The sequence below is a fragment of the Meriones unguiculatus genome, chromosome 7 (assembly GCF_030254825.1).
Source record: "Meriones unguiculatus strain TT.TT164.6M chromosome 7, Bangor_MerUng_6.1, whole genome shotgun sequence".
In the NCBI taxonomy this organism is placed as follows: domain Eukaryota; kingdom Metazoa; phylum Chordata; class Mammalia; order Rodentia; family Muridae; genus Meriones; species Meriones unguiculatus.
The window spans coordinates 116,276,835-116,299,229 of NC_083355.1; the positions used below are offsets into that span (position 1 = coordinate 116,276,835).

General features: G+C 57.2%; 3 protein-coding genes across 17 annotated transcripts in view; 2 read left to right on the top strand and 1 right to left on the bottom strand.

The window, feature by feature from the left end:
* The window catches only part of Klc1 (kinesin light chain 1), a 48,307-nt gene extending 38,800 nt beyond the window's left edge, over window positions 1-9,507 (top strand). For all 8 annotated transcript variants that reach the window (XM_021655957.2, XM_021655960.2, XM_060388226.1 and 5 more), the window contains 2 exons: window positions 8,815-8,881; window positions 9,118-9,507. In XM_021655957.2, coding sequence (XP_021511632.1) covers window positions 8,815-8,881; window positions 9,118-9,120 — 70 coding nt within the window. In that variant the 3' untranslated portion in view covers window positions 9,121-9,507. The remainder of the gene's footprint in view (window positions 1-8,814; window positions 8,882-9,117) is intronic.
* On the bottom strand, window positions 5,993-16,510 carry Xrcc3 (X-ray repair cross complementing 3). 4 transcript variants are annotated; one of them, XM_021655971.2, is made up of 9 exons: window positions 16,193-16,510; window positions 15,250-15,431; window positions 14,243-14,387; window positions 13,178-13,315; window positions 12,094-12,306; window positions 10,457-10,611; window positions 7,676-7,888; window positions 7,491-7,537; window positions 5,993-7,413 (listed from the first exon to the last, which is right to left on the bottom strand). In XM_021655971.2, exons 3-9 carry the CDS (start codon window positions 14,295-14,297, stop codon window positions 7,179-7,181), a joined length of 1,056 nt encoding a protein of 351 aa, XP_021511646.1. In that variant the 5' UTR covers window positions 14,298-14,387; window positions 15,250-15,431; window positions 16,193-16,510; the 3' UTR covers window positions 5,993-7,178. The 4 variants fall into 4 exon arrangements, with proteins under 4 accessions (XP_021511646.1, XP_021511647.1, XP_060244216.1 ...); XM_021655972.2 differs by having other exon boundaries at window positions 14,243-14,401; XM_060388233.1 differs by having other exon boundaries at window positions 15,066-15,431.
* A 17-nt stretch (window positions 16,511-16,527) lies between these two features.
* The window catches only part of Zfyve21 (zinc finger FYVE-type containing 21), a 30,094-nt gene continuing 24,226 nt past the window's right edge, over window positions 16,528-22,395 (top strand). For 3 of the 5 annotated variants that reach the window (XM_060388243.1, XM_060388244.1, XM_060388245.1), the window contains exon 1: window positions 16,528-16,741. In XM_060388243.1, coding sequence (XP_060244226.1) covers window positions 16,604-16,741 — 138 coding nt within the window. In that variant the 5' untranslated portion in view covers window positions 16,528-16,603. The remainder of the gene's footprint in view (window positions 16,742-22,395) is intronic. The other 2 variants (XM_060388241.1, XM_060388242.1) reach the window with 1 other exon arrangement.

Here is a 22,395-nt window from a genome sequence, read left to right on the forward strand (position 1 = left end):
GCCCCACACTTGGGGACATTCTCAGTCATTCTCTGTATTCCAGACTTCCTGGGTAGACCCGCTCAAACTAGAAACACACTAGTTTTTAAAAGGGATGCACTTGGCAAAAGTGTCCGTGGTAGTGCCCTATGGGTCGGGACTTACCAGCTCCTGGCTGTGAGTTCTCAGGGGTATCTGGAGAACACGTTGGAAATTAAAATGCTTTCCAAGCTGCTCTGTTGTTTGCCTTCTGAAAGTGTCCACTTTCATTCTCAGGGTCACTTGGATCAGGATCCATACCTGGCTCCCTGCCTGGGCCTTCAGCTGGGTCTGGTGCTACTGTGGCCCCAGCCTGCCCTGTGCCACTTTCCCTCTGGAAGTCTGTGGGTTTGTGTTGATTCTGGGAGGCAGGTTGGCTTGAGCAGGAGGCGCTTGGCTTTTGTTAGTAGTCATGAGCTGGTTGGCTGCGTCATAGAGGGTGTGAGGGGTTGACGGGGGTGAGCCCTGGAGGCACCACTGTCTGAAGGCCCCCTGAAGTCTGTGGGCAGACTGCCTCCTGCTGGCCTTGGCCTGTGAGGGGAGTGGGGCCAGCTCCGGGGTCAGGGGTCTGATCATCCGGCGTCTTAGATGTCTGTGGAGTCAGCAAGGCAGCATCTGTTGTGTGAAGCTCCAGGGATTAAACACTTCATTCGAGCCGTTTCTCTCGGGTTGACAAAGTTTCTCTCGGGGCTGGAACCAGGGTGGCACCCGTGCTGGGCAAGTGTCCGCTGTTGTGCTTGTCTGTGACAGGTGCAGCAGAGAAGCTGCTGTCTTGACTGCTGACATCTTGGTGGGAAGGTTTTCATTGTAAGAGAGAAAACTTCTAGAGTCATCTGGAGGAGTCCAGAGAAGAGAGAAAAGAAATCAGAGGGGAGGAGAGAATAATGGAGAAAGCGGGATAGCAAGAGAGAGGGAGGGTTGGCGTGGTGGACAAGTCACATGGATTATACGGAGGCAAGGTGCTGGGCAGAGAAGGGCCAGGAGCATGGCACTGACTCTGAAATGTGTAGTAAGTACAGGAGATGCCGAGGGAGCCTGGGAGTCCGCATGGGTGCTTAGAGCTGCCGTGGGCAGCCTTGTGCCCTTTCTGCCAGAGGGACGGAAATGACTCCTGGGCGGAAAGGAGCCTGTTTCTCAAGTTCCTGAGAAATACTGGCTTTCATCTAGTGGCCAGAGATCCCTAAGGGCCCTATGAGCTCCTTGCTAGACACACCGAGACTGAGCAGAGCTGGGCTGGCCCTTCATGTTTATTTTGAGGCAGGGACTTATTCTGTAGCCCAGGCAGGCCTTGAGTTTGTGAGCCTCTTGCCTCAGCCACCCAAGTAGCTGGGTTGCAGGCCTGCACCACCAGCCCTGGTGAGGGCCTGCCATTTGGGTGCTGGTTCTGTTGCTCAGGTAGACTCTGAAACTTGTGTGTAGTCAGTTCTGGAAGTGCCTGTTCAGGGGCACGCTTGGAACCTTCCTCTTTCCCCTGTCTTCCTCATGGCTTCCGTGCTAACCGCCAGCAGTGTGTGGCCATCTTGATGTTGGAGTGGCGGTGGTGTAAGAGCTGCGGCCCCTTTGGCAGCCAGACACGGTGGCGGTGCACACCCATGGTTAGTGCTGGCGTTTCTCAATGACGCGGCTTAGATGCTGCACAGCGGTAAAACGGTGGCATCTTCCTGCACCGGCGGACCCTGGCATTGTCTGGCTGACAATGTTTGGCCTGTCAGCTTCTCGGAGGACCCCAGGATTTGCCTTTCTAGGGTGTTCCTGGGTAGAGCCAGGCCTGCGGGCCCCAGTGAGAGCAGCTGCCCTGGAACACTTGGACCCTAGTAGTTTCCGATGTCGTTGATCAAAGCCAGGGCGCTGAGGAGACCGCTTTGCTGCCACCATTTATGAGGAAAGAGATGAGAGAAGAAAGTGCTTTTTGGCTTTCTTCAGAGAACTCGGCTGCTTCACTGAGAATGGTGTGAAGCAGTGCTCAGGAGGCAGAGGCAGGCAGAGCTCTGTAGCTCAGGGCCAGCGTGCTCCACATAGTGAGGTCCGGGCCCAGCCAGCCGTAAAGTGAGGTCCTGTCTCAAAAACAAAACAAAACAACAGCAACAAAAAAATAAACCGAGACCATCTGGATGTGTCATGTTATAATTTACTTGTGATTGGTTTCTCTCATGGTCTGCTGTAGAGAAAACCCTGTACCATCCTCCAGTGGTGTGTGACCGGGCTGTACTGAAGTGTTTCTGTTTAGTTTGTCCTGTAGCTTTTGGTAAGAGAGTCAAAAACAGAGCTAGCCGTTTGCTGGAATTTGTGGGTACAGCATCTGTGACCATAGGCTCATCCCCATCACTGAAGGTCCTGTGAGCCTGGGCCTAGGTGCCAGCCCTTTGGCCTGTCTCTGGCTTCTGTGCCTGCTGGAGGTGTGTGCAGTTCACATTCTGAGCCCCAGATCCTGCTCAGAGGACCCCGGGGGTCTGCTCAACTGTGGTGTGTGCATCACGCCTGGCTTCAGGATTTGCTTTGCCTTTCCCCAAAATAATGTTTGCTTGTTTGTTTCTTTCAGACAGTCTCATTGTGTGGCCCTGGCTAGCCTGGCACTCACTTTGGAGACCAGGCTGGTTTCTAAACCCAGACCTATCTCTGCCTCTAAGAGCTTGAATTAAAGCTGTGCCACGCCACACCTGGCCTCAGTTTGATTTTCTAAATAGAGACCTCACAGTTTGTCTTGCTAATAGCAAAATCGTTTCTCTTATTAATAATTTACCAAAACAGTGGAGCATATTTACGCACCTCTTCCTCATACTGAGCGGCCCTGGGGTAATCAGCCCTTGAGAGCCTCGACCCGCCTGACAGGCAGCAGAGCCCTGCCCCGGCTGAGCAAGGCAGCAGCACTTGCTGCATTAAGAATTAATGCTGCAGAACATGCAGAGAAATGGAGGGGCTCCCCCAGGCACTAAACATGCAGAGAAATGGAGGGGCTCCCCAGACACTAAACATGCAGAGAAATGGAGGGGCTCCCCAGGCACTAAACCCAGTTCAGGAAGGGGCGCGCACTTTCAGGCTAGTGAGAGGACGGCCCACCCTCCACGTTGCGCGGCCTCCAACATTCCCAAGAGCAAGAGAGATTGGTCACCGGAGGGTGTTTCCTCTTTTGGCTGACCATGGGCTGGTGGGTTTGTTCTTGCATGTCCCTGTCCAGGTTGCGCGTGAAGTGTGTCAGTTCTTAATGCGGGGGCCGGAGCCACAGAAGGCTGCTTCCAAGTGAGGAGCCGTCCCACTTGTGCCCCGGCCACACGGCCCTGAGCGCGCTGCACCGTGGCGGGCTTCTGTGGAGGGGCCCAGTGCACGCTGCTGACTGCGCGCTGGTCTTGAATAGCTTGAGTACCGTGTTCGCTGGAAGCAGTGTCAGCGTTGCAGCAGGCTCGAGGGTGCGCTGCCGTCACCCGACACTTAGGACCCCAGCTTGTCCCTGTGCAGTCTCAGGCAGATGCTTCACCTTACGCTGAGAGCTTGGCAGAGTGGCCTTTCTGGTAGACGTCTGGATTGGCAGCTGGGTGTTGCCATCGCCTTGACCCTAGAACCGGTCCCATTTCTTGGGCTCTGAGCAGACCTGACAGCTAGAGCAGCGTCATGACTTACTGTGAAGGACATCCTGTGCTGGCACATGAGCTCAGGACGAAGTCATCACACCCAATGAGGCCACAGCTCTCTCACTGGCCCAGAGTCAACTAACAAACTATCAGCGGGCACCTGGCCCCGAGCAGAGCATGAAGGCCCTTACGACAGTAGCTGTGTGCTCTAGGCACACCTGGAATGGGGATTGAAGACTGACTTTTGGTTCTGGGATATACTGAGGCCTCTTGCTTCTTAGGCACACCCCTCAAACTGGTGCACCCCAGCCCCCAGCTACGCCTGTAAATCCAAGTGCTCGGTGTTTGTGCGTGCAGAGCTAACACTACTGGAGTGGCTCCTTACAAGTATTGACTAATTACAGTTTTCCACACAGAACCAAGTAATGGTCCGCTGGCTGGAAGAGCACGGAGTTCCCGCCACACTGACCTTGCCCTGCGGGCTGGGGCTGAACTAGATAGGATCTCTGAGGGTGACAGAGGCACTGACACCCTGGCAGCCCTGGCAGAGGGGAGCGTGCCCGTTTGGTGGGAGTGGGTTTACTCTCTAGAAAGGGACGTCCACCGACATCTGGAGCCTCCTGCTTACAAGATGCCTCACAGCTGTGCTCCAGAATTGTTGCTTGATCTTCACCCTGTGCCTGGGAGAGCCAGCAGCACTGTGGCCAGGGGGCAAGCCAGGCTGCAGCTGGTGGCCTAGGCGTGCGTAGATCAGCTGCTGCACGTGACTTATGCCATGTGCTATTAAAAATTTGAACACTGTGAAAACACTGTCAGGCAAGAATCAGAGCTTAGAACCCTTCTTTCCTGCGTTCACCATGGTCTGTGCTGAGCCTGAAGTGTGGAGGGAGGAGAATGAGCAGTGCCCGGAGCTGCTTCCCACAGGCTTTGCAGTCTGTCTGCTGCTGTGGGGTCCGTGTCAGTGGCGGGTGTGCAACGATAGTCTGAGCCCCCTCTCCCCTGGTGTGTGTACAAGCACACAGAAGCCTTTCCACAAGTTCCCACCGGAGGCAATGTGTGAGACCAACTTGAAGCTGAGAACACAGCCCGCAGAGGCGGTGGACTTACAGACCTGACTTAGGGCAACAGGATGTGGCCTTCAGGCTGCAGGGGCCCGTCTCCATCCAGCATCAGTCTGAGGAATGGTGCAGTTCATCACACACCAGGTGGCCGTGCTGCCCCGAGTGTTTGCAATTAACTGCTCACAACCAGTTACAGTCCTAGGCCAGCATCCAGCAAGCAGGGGACGGTGGATCTCTCAAGCGTTCAAGGGCTATACAGTGAGACCGTGTTTCAGGGTAAAGCAGCAGGTTGGGCTGGGGAGATGGTTAGGCAGACAAAGCTATTGCCACACAAGTGAGGGCTGGGAGTTCCTCAGAACCCCGAAAAGGCCTGTGGAGTCTGGAAGCCCCCCTGTAATCCAAGGCTGCTAAGGCGGACAGGGGATCTTGGGCCAGCTGGCTGGCCTGACTAGCTAGCACAGCTGCAGAGGAGCACTCCGGGAACCTGTGTGCAGTCAGCACTGTGCAAGGCTCTGTTGCACTCCGTGTTCTCAGGAGGGGCGGGACTCCACTACCCCTTCACCGGGCTCTTTATGGTGAGGCTTCTCAAGAGCCAATGAGCGGCGGTGGCTACTGCTGGGACGCTCAGGGTGGCGGGCACAGCGGGCAGCCGGGATGCTGCCAGGGTGGTATGGGGTCCTAGGTGCTGAGTGTTGGAAGAGTTCAGATAGGAATGCCGTTAAGCTGCTGGGGATATCTTCAGTGTGTGTGCAGGCACGGTACTGTGTGCACATCTGGATAGCTCTGCGTTCGTTCTGTTCCCTCCTTTTCCACATGGGTTCCAGAGAGTGAATTCAGGTTGTGCTGCAAGTGCGTTACCCTCTGAACCATCTTGCCAGCCTGGGAAAGCCAGTGTTCCTAGGAATATACATAAACTGCTGGAGACGTGTACTCACGGTGCATGAGGCTTATGGGGCGCTCGGACCTAGTTTGCGTCCTACACTCATCTGCATTCAGTCCTCAGCCAGTGGTCCCTGCAATGCAGACTTGAGCAGCAAGGTGGCATTTAATGCACGAGAAGCAGGTGGGCAGTGTCTGCAGAGTGGCAGGAGTAGTGTGGGCAGCTGGCTGTGGCACATCCAGAGAATCTGGTGAGAAGCTGCTCCCGACACTGGAAAGATTACACAGTTCCCCTATCCTCTCGACTTAGCAGGCTGACCACTGTTGGGGTGGACCTGCAGGGCCCCTGGACCTGGCTGGTGGACACAGGCCCAGGAGCCTTTGGGCATGGCTTCTAAGTGTGTCTGTCTGGGAGCTGTGCTTCTAAGTTTCAGTGTAATCTAGAAAGGAACTTAGAAGTATTGACACTTTGTTACAAAAATAAAGTTTTATTTCCTGATATAAAGCTCTCCAGTTTTGCAGAGAAGCTGTTCTGTATAAACCCAGTCCACCCCAGGTAGCCATGTCCCATCATTTATGCCAGTGTCTCAGGCTTTCAGGGCCAGGGGTAGGCTGGGCTGCAGCTCAGGGGAGAGCACCTGCGGCGCCTGTAGGAGGCCCTCGGTTTAACGTGCAGAATGGCTAAGGAGCACTGGGGGCCACAGTGGCTCTGGAGGCTTGTCAGGCTCAGTCCAGGGTCGGGCCACCCTGGAGATGTCACGGTACACACCGTAAGTGTTGTTCGCCCTGTGGAGTGGGGACAGTGACGGTGGTGTCCTGGCTGAGGACTCACCACTGGAGCAACAAGACTCGTTGGCTCAGAGGGCCCATGACCCCATGTGGGTCCACTTGGCAGTTGGTGGGGGGAGCCTGTGCTGCCAGGCAGGCTGGGAGCACAGGGTTTTGGCACCACGGCCCTGCTTTCAGAGGCCACATTCCCTGGTGACTGTTGAGCCTCAAGCCCACGTGATGGTGAGTCTGGGTCCACAGCAGATGTCAGCAGGAAGCTGGCCTCCGGCCAAGCATTCGTAGTCCTGTCAGGTGGTCTGTAGTGCCCTCCAGCCTGAACCACTGCCGAGCCTGGGTTGCTGGACAGAGTTAGCCGGGCCGAAATGAAATACACAAGCATGTTTCCTGGCGTCCCTTTCTGAAGTTGCCTAAAGCTGTTGGGCCTGAGGCAGGCCAGTCCCATTGCCCTTCCTCAGCGTGTCTTCTTTACTCTGCCCCAGAAGGTTGTGTATGTGTGGGGAGGGCACACTGCAGGCCCCATTTGCCCGAATGCTGAGTGTCACTGTGCGTGTGTGCGTGTGTGCGTGCGTGCGTGCGTGCGTGTGTGTGCGTGTGTGTGTGTGTGTTGGGGTGGGGAGAGCTGAGAGCACCCTGTGGGAGGGGAGACCTGGTGGACAAGCTGCTGACTCAGTCCCAGGCAAAGCAGCTGAGGGGCACACCCTGGGCCACCATTCCTCGTCTAAGGGGCAGGATGGGAGGCTCAGTTCGAAGGCCAGCAGTAGGTGAACCCTAGGGCAGAGAGGGCGTCTCTGCTCACCAGCTGCCGTGACACCGGCTGTGGGAAGGACTCCTCAGGCCTCTCGGCCTGGTTAGCGTGTCCACTGGTCTACTGTTCGTAGGCCTTAGTCCCCGGCATCCCTCGGACGCCTTCCCCACTGACTGTGTAGCCACAGGAGGAGAGGGGCAGGTGGGGAGCGAAGAGCACACGTAGAGTCCGAGCGGGGCTTTTGGGCAAGCCCATGGTGGCGCCATCTTCACGGACCCGGTCGGCCATCAGTTGCATCAAGAGCTGGTTGGCCCAGGTGATGCCAAGGGCTGGAGAGAGGCGCTCGTCACAGGCCCTGAGACACAAAATGGGCATTGCTGACTGTGCATACTCTACCCCACTCTGTGTCCAGCATGCCGAGTCCACACTCACCCCAGTGGCCCGGGCACAGACTCTTGGTCCTCCACCATTTCTGTCACCTGGAAAAAAAAAACAAAAACCAAAAAAACAAGCGAGGGTTAGCGACAGCAGCCACTGTAGCCACTCCCTTCCACCCAGCCAGTCCTGCTTTCCCTGAGTTCAAGGGCAACCGCTCCTTCCCCTGCTATACCCCCTACCTGGTTGATGCACAGCACGGGGCTCCGGAAGGTGCTGCTCAGTCTCCGAAGCGTGGCCCCCAGTGACTGCAGGTGCTTGGCCCTGACAGCTGAGGCCTGAGAATCGAACTCACAACGAAATGGGGCCGCAATAGAGTCCACCACCACCAGGCGGGCCATGCCCCTTGACAGCAGAATGGGGACCCTCTTGCTCACACACTCCAACAAAGTGTCCTGTGCGGACATACAGCATGGTACTGTACTGGCCATGCCTGGCCAGTGGCCGCCTCCCGCCCGCCTGGGGTAGAAGCTCACACCAGACTCCTTCCACCCCGCCCCGTACTCTTCTCTCACAATAGCGCCTTCCACTGTGCTCCCAGACCCTCACCCTGAGGCCTGTGGAGGGGTGGGAAGAGTGTGGCCGTCATCATGGTGTCCACACCCAGTAGCCCCATAGCAGACACTGAGCTCACCCAACCCAGCCTCAGCTCTGTGGCTGACACCATCACCTCACTAGACTGTAGTCTAGAGAGCAGCTCCGCTTGGCCCCTCTCAAGTAGGGTGTGTATGTTTATCTGTTGGGGGGCGGAGGTACTGCCTAGGTCTTAGTTCTGATGGGCAGGCCAGACCTGCTGGTGGTAGGATGGGGTAGTGGTCTGGGAGTCTGTTGTACACGTATTAGATACAGCCCACTCCTTACAGGGGTTGGAACCCTGTACATCCACATGGGCGCCACCCTGAGAAAATGCTAGTGTGGACAGCGCGGGGATAATGCTGGGATCTTCTCCCCTGCTGCCCACGCCAGGAGCTCTGGCTTTCTTTGGGCCCCTGGGCCACTGGCACTAGGCTTGGGTGAATTGTGCTGCGGTCAAGAGGCTGACTAGCTGGGTGGCCCAGGTGACAGGGCAGGCCTGATGGGCAGGGTAGGTGAGTGCTAGCAGAGCGAGGCCTTGCTGGTGGCTGCATGGCTGTACTTAAGTGGAGAGAAGGCTTGAGGTTTCAGCCAGGGCCTCCATACTGCTCCTTACTGCTCCTAAGGGTCTTGAGGCACTTCCGGCTGGCTAAGCAGGCAGCCAAGCAGTGACTCATTGGCAGCGGTGAGGAGCGACCAGCTTCCAGCATCCAGCCCAGAGTGAAATTCAGTCTGTACTTCTCTCTAGGGCATCCCCAGCAGAGCCTCTTTGTGTGGAAAACGACAGCAGCAGCCTAGAAGACGCTAGCACCAACGTGAGTGCCCCTCCCTCAGCCAGGGCCTCGGGGACGGCGGGCGCTGGCGGGGCCTGCCAGGTGCTACCTGCCAGGTGCGGCTGGGCCTGATGGCTCAGAGAGGTGGGAGGAGGTTCCATTTCCACGAGCCCTCTGGAGGCTGACGCTGACTGCTCCCACTGCTGGGCAGACCCCAAGGCGGGAGATGGAGCTGCCCCCAGCGCTGGCCTGGCCTGACCCGTGGCTTTCTCTTGCAGTGACCTGGGCCTGGCCTACTCTGAACGCCGTGCTGCTGCTGCTGAGCGGGGCTCCAGAGCTGGCCCTGTGAAGGCCGGGGTGGGGCTGGGAGGGCCCCGGGCTGGGAGCCCGCACTGCTAACTTAGTTCCCCTGCCCATGTGCTGTGGGGCACATACTAATAACCATACCACTAGTAGGGTCTTGGAGAGCAACACTCGGACAGTAAGGTTGGTGGCCTGTTCCCTTCCTGCGAGGCCCACAGGACGGGACACACCTGGCTCCTGCTGCTTCTGCCTGGCCTCTCTGTGGCACTTCTCACGTGTTTAGTTCTGTGTTGTGTGTGATAATGTATTTTTATTGTACATTTTTTTAAAATTAAAAGTTTATATGCCTTACTGTCTACCAGAAAGTCTGTTCGTGACTATTATTTAAAAATGATTTTTTTATTATCGTGAGTGGCGGAGCCAGAGAACTTTGGAGCTCGCCATCCTCTCAACACTCTGTCTAGCCAGGAGACACTCCAGATGGGCAAGCCAGGGTGCTCCCCATGCCCAGGCATTACCCACATTTATACATGGGGTACAGGATCACTCCCCATCTGTCACCCCTCCCTGCACACAAGAGCTCTGTGTTGATGACTGTCCTGGGCACGGCTCAGCTTCCTGGCGCTGGAACTGAGCCCAACCTGGCCAGCTCCTCCGGCAGCGGGTAAACCTCAGGCTCAGGTGGACCTGACCGAGCAGCAGCCTCGAGAGGGCTCTGCCGTGGCTTAGTTCTCTGGATCCCACCTAGAGGACACCACTGCTAATGTCTAGGGTCTCTCTTCCCCTCCTTTTTCCTGGGCCGCTCGACAGATAATGTCCAGGAGCGAGTGAGGTCTGCATTTCAGGGGCAGAGTAATGGTGTTGGTCTAAAGACAGGACAAAGGAAGGGGCAGACTTAAATAAGAATTTGACTTGTGAGTTTTTGTTGTCTGAGATAGGGTCTCACTATGTAGCCCTGGCTGGCCTGGAACTATGTATGTAGGCCAGGCTGGCCTCAGACTCAGAGATTTCTCCTGCCTCTGCCTCCCAAACGCTGAGATCAAAAGTACGCACCATTATCCTCAGCTTGACAAGTTTTTGAATTGAATCTCCGTGTCCAACCCAGCATCCCCGAATGCCTGGCCCACAGGCATCTCGGGCAGCAGGCTCCTTCCATGGCCTCCACTCTATGAGATTCTGGTCCTCTGGACCCTGTGTCTGAGATCTCCTTTCCTGACTTTACCCTGTCAGCGTACTCTGAGCGAGCCTGGTCTCTGCACCATAGGCCGCCGCCTGGCCAAGTCACGGGCCATTTGTGAGCACGAGCACACTCACCACGTCAGCTGCGTGCTCGATGAAGATGTGGTTGCTGAAGCGGATCTTCCGGGTCACCTCCGCAGGCACGTCCGTCCGGAGCTGCTGCTGCTGCTGAGCGAGCTGCCGCAGCCGCTTGCTGGGGAAGACGTCCTCCGTGCAGATGTAGACGGCCCCTGTAAACCAGAGCGCCGGTGTGCGCAAGGAGCGGACGGACCGTGGCTGCACACACCAAATGGAGTCTACCTGTCTCAAGCTCTGTCCCTTACAAATTTCCACCCCGAAGGGCAGCGGGCCCGAGCTGGTTACACCGCCTGCGGCCTCCCTGCTGGTCCCCTAGGAACGCAGCTAGCCCTGTCCTGGCACCTGAATGCTCCCGGCCCCTGTTCCTGGATACCAGCCGTCCATCCCGTCCCCGCTCTCCAGGTCCTCGCTGGGCCTGGTGGGCAGGACAGCCCACAGGCTCCGTCTCTGTCTGCTTAGTGATGCTGTTGCCTTTGCGGTGAGTCCAAGAGCAGAACAGGCCCGAGCTCCCGGCCACGGGGACCACAAGCAGAGCTCGTGCAGTGCGCTGCTAGGCCAGAGGCCATGGACCCTGCAGCTGAAAAGAGCCAGGCCACCAGCGGGAAGCCCTGGGCTGTGGATTTTCAACAGAGATGCCAGTGCCTCAGATGAGAAACCGTTTTCCCATAGATGGTGCTGGGACTGTTGGGACTCACGGGCTTAGTTCTGGAACTCGCAGGGGAAAGATTGCAGTGGCTTGAAGCTAGGCAGCAGACCACAGAGGGTAAAGGAATGTGCTCCTCAGCGTCTCGCTGTGCAGGCCAGCCTGCCTCCAGCTCGCCCTGTCCTCCTGCCTGTCACTGAGGATGGGCACAGGCGTGAACAGCACAGCCGGGTGACGGTTTTAGGAGTCAGTAGGCAGGATGTGGACTTCTGAATGGGCCCCGGGTCTAATGGGGGTGTCTTGGAAGAAGGCACACCAGAGGCTAATAGCACATCGCTGCAGACCTCAGGAGTGCTGGTGGGAATGCTGGCAGTGCCTCGCCACCAGGAGCAGCGGTTGTGCCAGGCAGGCACTGATGGAGACGAGGGAAGCTGGAGCACGCAGCCACTGCTTTTGTGCTGAAGACCAACATGGAACAGTGCCGTGGTGAGGCCCCAGCTGTGGCAGGACAGGACGAAGCTTAGGATCCCCAGAGCTGCTACCCATCCTGGGCGTGGGGCCAAGGCGGGAGCCCATGGCGGGAGCCCATGGCTTACTGTGTCAGCAGCTAGGACCGCCGCCCATAGAGGGCCCAGGCAGAGCCTCCCTGTATCAGAGCCACGTGCTGCACAGACTGCCAGCCCCGACCAGGACAGCACCCCATGTTCTCTGCCCTACCTTTCTGGCTCTGTGGGCCTGAGTGCAGGGCGAGGTGCCCCAGCTGAAGCTGTGTGGTAACTGCAGAGCCAGCTGGCCCCATTTCCTTCTGACAGCCGAAGTACAGCTTCGCCTCCCACTCATGCTTTTGGAAGAAAGCCAGTCATGGGACAGTGCCTAAGAGATAGCCACTGCCTCCCTGAGAGGAAAGCAGCCCCCGGCGCAGCACAGGGGCCCGAGTGCCAGCGGCCTCAGGCAGTGCCTTCCCTACCCCTCAGGAGGGGCAGCCACTCACCAGCCTCCAGGCCTCCGTACTGTCGTGGGAACTGCACGGCCAGGCAGAGCTGTAGCGCCAGCTGGGTCTTTCCTGCTGAGCTGCGGCCAGCCAGGCCAGTGATGCCCTCCAGGGGCAAGCCGCCACCCAGGAACCGGTCCAGGACAGGGCAGCCCAGGCTGAGGCGTTGGTGCTGCCCGGGGAAGCTCTCCCTCCGCTGGAACAGGTGCAGCGCTGCGGGGAGCACGGGGTCAGGCTGGGCCCCGGCCGCTGGGCCCTGCCACAGCCTGTTAGGGCCTGGGAGCCTGGGGCCTCTGAGGAAGCGCGGGCTCCATGCAGCATGGCTGGAGGACCGGCAGAGCCGTCACGCACACGGGCAGGGTGCCGGGGTGAGGGTGCACCTGGCTGTGCAGCTGAGGGCAGTGCGTGCCTAAGTCTGTCCCCGTCGCACGCCCCAGGATGCCACACACACGTTCTAACGTGGCCCTTCCCTGGTGAGCACAAGCTGCTGAAGAAACCCAAACTTAGTTTTGGTATAGTGGTCTACACATAGAACCCCCGCACTTGGGAGGCAGAAGCATGTCCATGAGTTTGAGGCCAGCCTGAGCTAAATTCAGAATTCCAGGACAGTTAGAACTATATAGAGAGACCCTATCTCAAAAAAAGCTGTTCTCAGGTCCTGGACGGCCACAGTGGGGAGAGAAAGTGAGCAGTGTGTGGCGGCAGGTCTGCGCGGTGGAGCTGCAGGTCAGCCGGGCGTCAGGAAGGCAGTCATGTGGGGACCATGTCCGGAAGTGGCAGGGCCTCGCATACCTGCCCCTACCATACCACTGGGACCCCAACTCTGTCTCTCACTGAGGGCCTCCTTGGGTGCAGGGATTCCAGGAGGGCTTTGTGGGGGAGCTGAGGCCGTGGGGCCCCGCTGCTCAGTGCTCTGTGATTCTGGCCTTCGTGTGGGCTCTGCCCAAGTCACCTGGGCTGCCTATCCGAGGGGCTCAGGACGGCTGCTATGAAGTCATTCCCGGAGAGCCTGTGGAGTAGGCTGGCCCCCAGCATCCCGCCCCGTACCCCTGGTGCCTGCTGGCACAGGCGCTTCCCCACCCACCTGTAAGGACACGGTTTCCCCGGAGGTGGAGAGAGGCCGCCCTCAGCAGGCGCTGCACGTCGTGGCTGGGCAGCCTGGTGAGCCGCTGTAGGTCTGGTCCCGAGTAGCGCAGAACCTCTTTCACTGACTTCAGTCTACCTGAGGTTACACAGAGAAGCCACAGCAAATTAGGGCACTCAGCAAGGAGGGGAGGCCGAGAGGGAGCTGGGCCTCCAGATACAGGGGCACAAGTGACAGTGACCCGGTTCACCCGGAAAATCTTGGGTAGCATGACTACTGGGTGGAGAGGGAGGGAGGCAGCAGCAGCAGGAGCCAGGGATGCAGGCAAATCCTGGCTGCTCTGAGGATGTGACTGTCACCCTGTCCCACCCTTTGTCCACAGTCCCAGCTACTTGGGAGGCAGGAGGATCACCTGAGCCCAGGAAGTCTAAGGCCAGCTTGAGCTACACAGCCTGTCTTTTAAAAACAAAACAAAAAAGCATGACTGGAGTTGGGGGTGTAGCCTGGGATCGCAGCTGTTGCGTACGCACAAAGCCTGGGAATGACTGACAAACAGCGAAGGGGCAAAGTGAGAAGAACTCTGAGCGGCCAGTGGACAAGGACGTTGGATGCAGACAGGCCAGGGCTGGGCACGAAGTGAGGGACGTCACACTGTTGACCAAGGGTCTGACGGGGGAGGGTAAGGAAATTCTGGGCTCCGATTTACTTTCAAACCAGTTACCAGAAGAAAATATTAATCCCAGCACTTGGGCGGCGGAGGCAGGGGGATGACTGTGAATTCACAGCCAGACTGGTCTACACAGTGAGACCATGTTGCACTTAAAAAGAAGGAAACACAGCTCATTGCCCTTGTATCAAACCAGTTCACTTTTGCAGAAAGGACTGCCATGAAGATGAGGGCCAGCAGCTCGCTGCGGCTCAGGAGCGCCCCTTCCGAGACTGACTAGCCCACGGGCAAAAAAAGATTTTAGAGGAGCTGCCGGACCGAGGCAGGAGCTGCCGGGTGGTAGCTTTCCACCGCCTGCCTTACCCAAAGTGCGTGTGTATCCACTGCACAGGATTTACCCTTTTTAACCGCGGCAATAATTCTGGGGTTTAGGTCCAGCTGATCCAAGTCCATTTCCTCAGTGGATTCACCATGCCATGTGTGACTCACAGGGACGCAGCGATGGCAACGAGTCCCCGGGTGCTGGCTGTCATCTCGGACGGCCTGTGGGAGTGAGCCTGTGAGAAAGAGGTGCACGAGAGGGCGGTCTGAAGTGAAAGGTTAGGCGCTCCAATGCAGGCTGAGGACAGGGGCCACTGTCCATGAAGGCGCGTGGCCATGCTTCTGTCACCATCAGTTCAGAGGCCTAGGCTCACCCAGGCTGTGGCACAGAACAAGTTCAGCTGCTCCTGACCTCCTGAGGCGGCAGAGCACCAGGCTCGGCTGGGAGTGGGAGAAGGAAGCCAGCTGGTGCCTGCTTCACCCATTTAGCTTCCTGGGCATGTGTGGGTCCAGGCCCACATGCGTGGGTCTTGCTCAGCATTCTCTAACTGTGTGTGAGTTTGGGACTGAACCTCAGGACACCAGAAGGGGCAGGGCTGCAGCTCTATCTCCCCAGAAAGCACTGGGAGCCCCGGCACCAGGCCTCTCCCCATCCCACCTGGGCTGGCTCTGCTAGGACCAGTCCAGTGTGACAAGAGATGTGACTGCAATCTCATGCATGGCTTCAAATGACAATGTCAGGAATCGCTGAGGTGGGCTGAGGGGTGGCCCAGACTTGCTGTCAAGTGTGAGGGTCCTCAGAGCAGGCTGACTAGCTGCATCTGTTGCTAAGGCTTTCACACATGCACACACATCAGTACACACTGCAAACGGCCATACACACATGTACATACAACACACCTCCACCTCTTGGGGTGCTAAGACCAGTAGCCGATGGCCAGCTGGCATCCTTTTTTTCTCTTTTGGTTTTTCGAGACAGGGTGTCTTTCTCTGTATAGCCCCGGCTGGCCTGGAAGTCTGAGATCCCCCTGCCTCTGTAAAGGCACACCACAGCCCGCGGGCCAGATTCTTGTATGAGGCCTACCACTCTCAACACAGCTGAGTGAGGTCCCCGGGTACGGGCACCGAGACTCCCCTGGCAGTACTTAGGGTGCGGTGTGAATCAAGTGCCTGATCTCCTCTCTGGCTGCAAGGGAGACTTGCATGGTTGGCAACAGCGGCATCAGGAAGGCCGAGACTGGAGCAAGCCTGCATCCCACCCGTCAGCTGCAGAGGAGGAGAAAAGCTGGTTTGAGAACATGCTTCCTCCTGAGGACACAGAGCCCTGGCGCCAGAGCTCAAAGGGTCCCAAGCCATCAGCTCGCCTGCCCAGTGGTGGGCCCGAACAATCGCAGCGCTTGGTGGAGGCTGGACGGAGCACAGGGCCGGTTCGGTTAGTGTACTAGTAACTGCCAAGGCCTTGAGGCAGCCAGCCTTGCTCTACACAATTGCCACCGAGCAACGGTTCCTCCAACCCTGAGAACCTGTGTCTCCGAGGCACGGAGCTCGATGCTCCACTTGGCCGCCTGTCTTCACGCCCTCTACAGAGATGGGGCTACAGCAGCCTATCCCTCCAACTGGGGGGCAGGCTGTGACAGAGCGAGCAAAGCTCCTGGGTCGCTGTTTTGGAAGCGAGACCAAAGACCCAAAGAAACCAGAGGATTAGATGCGCGCGGCGGCTCACTGCTGTATTGGTTAGGAAGGCGGAGGCAGGACTGTGGGGAGCCCAAAGCCAGCCTGGGCTACCCGCACCGCGAGCCTCGGTCCTTAGAAAGGCCACCAAGGAAAAAAGTCACAGGTCAAGCCTGCAGCGACCGGTCCCGCGCTCCGCATCGCTGCTACCAGAGGCGCCCGTGGGGAGGCCCGGGGCGCGGGCTTCGATTGCTCCAAACCCCGCTACGGCCCTGAAGGCGTGCCCCGCCGAGGAAGCTCGTCCTTTGAGCACCGGCCCCACCGTGCCCCTCGCCCTCTCCCGCAACCCGACTCACGATCGGCCGCCCTGCCAGCTCTCCCGCGCTCTCCGCCCGCTCCGGAAGCCCCGCCCATCTCAGTCTTCTCTTCCAATGAGCGGCCGGAGTGGGAGTCCGCCACACCCAGCAGAAACGAAGAGGCGTCTACGTGGCTGATGAATTGGCCAATCCAAAGTCGCGATCGCCCCCAGAGGCGCGGAGGACGGCCCCCAGCCCTCTCCGCCGATTGGTGGATGGCCACAGGGGCGGGGACCTTGCGCGGATTGGAGAAGGGCGGCGCTGGGGCGGATACCACTCTCCGATTGGCTCCTGTTCCGACCTGCGGTTGCCGATTGGGCTCCGGCGCTGTCACCGTGCTGGTGGGAGGGGCGGGGTGGCGTCGTGTGTGGGCTCTGTGCGGGAGGCGGCGTGAGGGGCTCCGGCGGAGACATGTCCTCGGGGGTGGCCGCGCGTCGTGACGCCAAGAAGCTGGTGCGCTCGCCCAGCGGCCTGCGCATGGTGCCGGAGCACCGCGCCTTCGGAAGCCCGTTCGGCTTGGAGGAGCCGCAGTGGGTTCCGGATAAGGAGGTGCGTCCTCGCCCCCGCGTCCCCAGCCAGAGCCTGGGCGTCTCCCGCCTCGGCTCCCGGGGCGCTTGGCCACGGCTCCCCGGCCGCGTCCCCGCTGTCCCTCCCGTGCTGTGGGGCGTTTTTCTGTTCCTTGCCGGTCATTGGCTGCGCCGTGCAGAGCAGGGAGGAGGGCGGGGCGGGAGGCTGACCGGTGGGCCGCGGGCGACGGGGGGCACGAGGGGTCCGCGGGAGCGGTGGGGAGGGAGGCCGCCTCCGTTGGCCCGTGGAGGTTCGGCGCCACGGAGTTGGCAGCCTCCGGAGTTCTAAGCTCTGCCAAGCTTGGCCCCCTGGGGAGAAAATGGGAACACTTCACGCATTCCGTGCGATTTTATTGCAGAGTAAGTTAAATAAGTGTAAGAGGCGTCACCGTAAGTGTTGGGGACTTTCATAAACTTTTAAAAAAACACTTTTTACTTGCGTGTATGCGCCTTTACCCCCGTGCCACAGCGCGCGCGTGTAGATCGGAGGGAACCTGTGGAAGATAGTGAAGATTGTTTTCTTCTCAAACTGTGGGTCCCGGGGATGGGATTCAGGTCTCAGTGTGGCAGCGTGTGCTCTATTTGGTGAGCCAGCTCAGCGACTCCTGTGAGTTCATCCATTCATTCTTTTTTGTTTTTTCATGAGGCGGGTCCTCCCTATATAGCTCTGGCTCTTCTGGAACTCACTACATAGACCATGCTGGCCTGGAACTCACATAGATCTGTGCCTGCCTCCTGTGTGCCTGGCATGCACTGCCACACTCTGTTGCTGTGTTGATCAAGTTGGCCTTGAACTCACTGAGACCCACCTACCTCAGCCCCGAGTGCTGGAATTAAGGTGTGAGCCACCACACCTGGCCTTCTCCCAAATTTCCCTGCCTGGAATTCTAACCAGCTGCTTTTCCCCCCTCCCACCCCCCGTTGGGATCTGATCCACAGGTGGGTGAGGCCCTGCAGTGTTTTAGAGCGAAGTCCAGTGGCTTTTTTCCCCCCCTTTTTTGAAACAGGTTTTCTCTGTGTAGCCTCGGCTGTCCTGGACACTTTAGACCAGGCTGGCCTGGAACTCACGAAGACCCACCTGCCTCTGCCTCCCAAGTGCTGGTGTTAAAGGCATGGGCCACCATGCCCAGAGAGGTCCCAAGAGTGGGCCTCAGGGGCTGGAGAACCCACCTGTGCAACCAAAAGCTGCAGCCTGGCTGCCCTTTCCCTGCCATTCCCTGCCCAACTCTGAATTTACTTGAGCCCCTAGAGAGAAGGTTCATGGCAGCACTGGCCTCTCAGAGCCCTGAAAGGAGCTCCTGGTGTGCTAGGTGTGTCACTGGGCTGTCCCTGTCCTCCCCGGTGGCACCATTTCAGTTCTGCACTTGACTCTTGCCCTTAGTTATCTGAGCACACAGATTGCTTCTCTCTCTCTCGTGTCTGTAAAGATAACTGAGCCAGAAGCAGGTGTGGGCTTAGGGATGGGTAAGCACGATCATGCGTGGTTTAGGTAGGGGTCTGAGTTCAGGGTCTATGTAGTGCCTTCCAGGGCAGCCAGGGCTACACAGTGAGACCCTGTCTTAAGACAAAAGGAAGGGGCGGGGTTAAGGTTGGGTACAGCCTGGAACTCCAGCCCTTGCTAAGACAAGAAAATATCTAGTCTGTCTCAAAAACAAAGTGTGGTTGCTGGGGAGATGGCCCAGTGGATAAAAGTGCTTGTTGTGAATTAGTTTCAGAGTAACACCCAGAACTGGCAGATGTAACTTTTCAGGGAAGCCCAGTGATTGGAGTAAGGGCTACACGTGGGGGCGGTAGAAGAGGCCAGTGGGGTGGGAAGCCCTGCCTGTGGGGTCAGAAGCTGAGGCTCTTGAGAAGGTATTGTCACTGTCACTAGGCCAGTGTCGCTAGCTTTCTCAATATGTCCCCTGTTGCTCTCCAAGGAGTCCTAGGTTAGATGTTTTCACCCGGTTGACACCTGATAAAATGTTTTATATAAAACTTTAAAATTTATTGTTTCTGGTGCATTGCCATAAGTCTAGATAGCCTGGCAGAAACGCCACGTCTGTGCCAAGAGGGAAGGAGAGGTCTCTGACTAGTGACCCCCAAGAAGAAGAGTGTCTGGGACTTGCTTGGCTTTGTAGGAGTGAGCAGGGCTGGAAGAGGTGGCAGTCTCCCACAGGAGGTAGGGTGGAGAGGGGCAGCCCAGGGCCTGATGGAGGGTGAGTGGCCCCAGGAACCAGGCAGGAATCAGGGCCTTCGCTCCACTTGGTGCTTGAGAACCCAAATCAGCAAGTGCTTTACGCGGCAGAGAATGGGGATTTGGAGTGTCTGCCAAACCTGAACTGGCTGGCGTGGGGTGTGGCTGTGCCTGTGGGGGAAGGGCGGCTGGCGGCCTGCCGGGGAAGGGCTGGGATTTCACAACTGTTTATAGGACCACAGTGTAAAGTTCGACTGGCTCTTCCCAAGACTCAGGACCTCGCTGTGCATTCTACTCTGGAACCAGCGGCCCGTGGGAGGCTTCGGCCCACGGCGCCGGGGAAGTTCCTGGGCTGCTTCCAGGCTGTAGTTGGTTTCTCTCCGGGTCTTTCTTTGGGCTGTTTGACAGCTCTGTAAGCTAGACAATCTGAGAGCAGTCCCTGGGATGAACCACTCGCACCTCCACCGCTGCCTGCAAAGGCAGCCGCCTCCCAGCTCTCTGACAAATTCATTTCGTCCTCATCTCACGCCTCTATGGGCTTGTCTACTCTTTGCCTTCTCCTTTGAACTTTTTACTGTATATGACTGCTTTCCCTGCATGTTATGTCGGTACCACATGCATGCCTGGTGCCTGCGGAAGTGCTGGGCCTGGAGCTGCGGCTGTGGGCCACCATGGACGTGCTGGCGGGGTACTGAGCCAGGGCGCCAGCAGGTGCAGTGGAGCATGCGCGCCTAACTGCTCAGCCGCCTCTAGCTCCTGAACTGGTGGCTTAACCTCCTGCTGGCGTCCCGGTCGCTGACGCACAGTTGCTGTCGGTGCTCGTGTTTGTGTGGGTGTGTGCGCATGTGAGTGAAGCCGCGCCTCAGGTTGTTTCCTCAGCCTGTCTCAGACAGGGTCTCGCTGAGTCTGGACCTCACCCATTGGCTGCACTGACTGCCCATTGAGCTCCGGGGATCTGGTTTTTTCCCATGAGTTTCTAGGTGGGTTTTGGGATCTAAATTCAGGTCCTCATGCTTGTGTAAGTACTTTCCCAACTGAGCCATCTCCTGACAAAATGTTATCATTGTGTATAAGTGCATGAGGTGTGTATGTTCACATGCTGCCTCAGGGTTTTATTGCTGTGAAGAGACACCACGACCAAGTCAACTCATGAAGGAAAACATTTAGTGGGGGCGTGGTCCATTATCATCGAGGCGGGAAGCATGGCGCGTGCAGGCAGGCAATGTGCTGGAGAAGCCGAGAGTTCTACATTTTGATCTTTAGGCAGCAGAAGGGGACTGGGTACCACACTGGGTGAAACTCGAGCTTAGGAGACCTTGCTTCCTCCGAGGCCTCATCTATTCCAGCAAGGCCAGACCTCCTAATAGTGGCCTAGGGGAGCCATTCCTGTTCGAACTGCCACAGCTGTAGGCGCGCAGAAGTCAGAGGACAACTTTCGAGGGTCAGTTCTTTTACTGTGGGATCTGGGGATGAACTCAGGCTTGATAGCGAGCATGTTGCCCTTGGAAGCCATCTTGCTGGCCCTCTTTTTGTTGTGTTTGTTCGTTTTGAAACAGTGACACAGAGTTGTCTAGGCTAGTCTTTGACTTCACTCTGTTGTTTGGACTGGCCTTGAATTTGTGATCCTTCTGCTTCATCTCCTGAGTAGCTGCGACTACAGCCATGAGCCACTAGGCCCAGTTAAATTAATTGCTTTTTGAAAAATCTAGGCTATAGTTGATCCAGAGCCTGGTGCACTGGCCTGCAGGTGGGAAGAAGGGACAGTGGGGTCGGAGTTGGCTCATTTCTCCTTCCTCAAAGGGAGAGCGATAGGGGTTTGTCTTAAATGCTGTTCTTTTTTTTTTTTTTTAAGTTTTATTTATTTATTATATATACAATGCTCTGTCTGCATGTACACCTGCACACCAGAAGAGGGCACCAGATCTCATTATAGATGGTTATGAGCCACCATGTGGTTGCTGGGAACTGAACTCAGGACCTTTGGAAGAACAGCCAGTGCTCTTAACCTCTGAGCCATCTCTCCAGCCCTTAAATGCTGTTCTTTTTTATGTTTATTTCTTGCCATGTGTTTGAATGTTTGCCTGCATGTGTATCTGTGTGCCTGGTGCCCACAGAGGTCAGAGAGGTCATTGGATCCCCTAGAAGTGGAGTTACAGTGGTTATGTGTCACCATCAAACCCAGGTCCTCTGCAAGAGCAGAGTGTGCTTAACCTCTGCGCCATCTCTCCAGCACTTAACCCTTTCACACACCCACTGAAGCCTGCAGCACATTCGAGATAACATTCACCTTGTGCTTTCCTGTCTGCTGTCACATGTCCTGGGAAGGGGAGGTAGAAGGCTGGTGCTAAAGAACTGGCTTGCTGGGCCTCACACCTGTGCACTGCGGAGCCGAGGTGGGACGCTGTCTCCCGAGTACTCTGACCTAAGCCTGGCTTTGCCCTGGGCTCTTCTCTTGGTTGCCCAGGACTCGCTCACCTCACTCCATTAAACACCTCCTGAGTGTGCAGCACTGAGTCAGGCTGGGTGGCTACCACCAGGAGTCAGCATGTATGTGCCCTGGGGACCCGGTGCTGGGAAGAGGGCACGGCTGGAGAGGCTGTGTGGGCTCACTCTCACCCCTCCTGTCTCTTCCTGCCCTTTGTCTCTTGACTGACCAGGCTGTCCTCCTTCTCTGGAAGGTGGAAGCAGGCAGGTGTCATGGGGCCACTGCCTAAGCCGGTTTGTCTCTTGCCCGCCTTTGGTCTCTCTTCCTGGGCCATGCATGCCCCGTGGTCCTTTCTGAGCCACTGGCTGTACAGCTGTCTAGTCCACCCCTGTAGGAGTCAGTTCTGGGGTCAGTGTGGCGGCTGAGTTTGCCCATCAGTGACCTAAAACAGGTCTGGCCCATGGGTTGAGAACCCGCTGCAGACACTTGCTGCATGTGGTGGGGCAGTGGGTTTCTGGGATTTGGTGTGCTACAGCCTCTCATTTGCTGAAACAGCCGTGTCATACACAACAGACGCTTCAAGGCCCTGAAGAGGCAGGAGCTACAGGAGCCGCAGGAGCCGGCCAGCTTCCTGGCCATCTGGTTTACCCCAGGCAGGCCCTGGCTGACTGTGGGCTGGTCCCTGAGGTGGGGCTGCTCACGTGGCAGGGCTTTCACTTTTATAGCTTTACCCATGTTAGTTCTTTACTGTCTTTTCATGTTAAATTGATGAGCTGATACATTTGAAATTTCTTTGTGGGGTGGTGTTTTGTTTTGTTTTTGAGACAGGGTTTCCCATTGTAGCCGTGGCTATCCTAGAACTCACTCTGAGGACCAGACTGGCCTCAAACTCACAGAGAACCCCGTTTCTGCCTCCTGAGTGCTAGGATTAAAGGCATGTACCACCGCCACCCATTGAAATTTTTTTTTATTATGAAACCAACAGAAAATTATTTTGTTTAAAAAATCTGTTTTCGGGGCTGGAGAGATGGCTCAG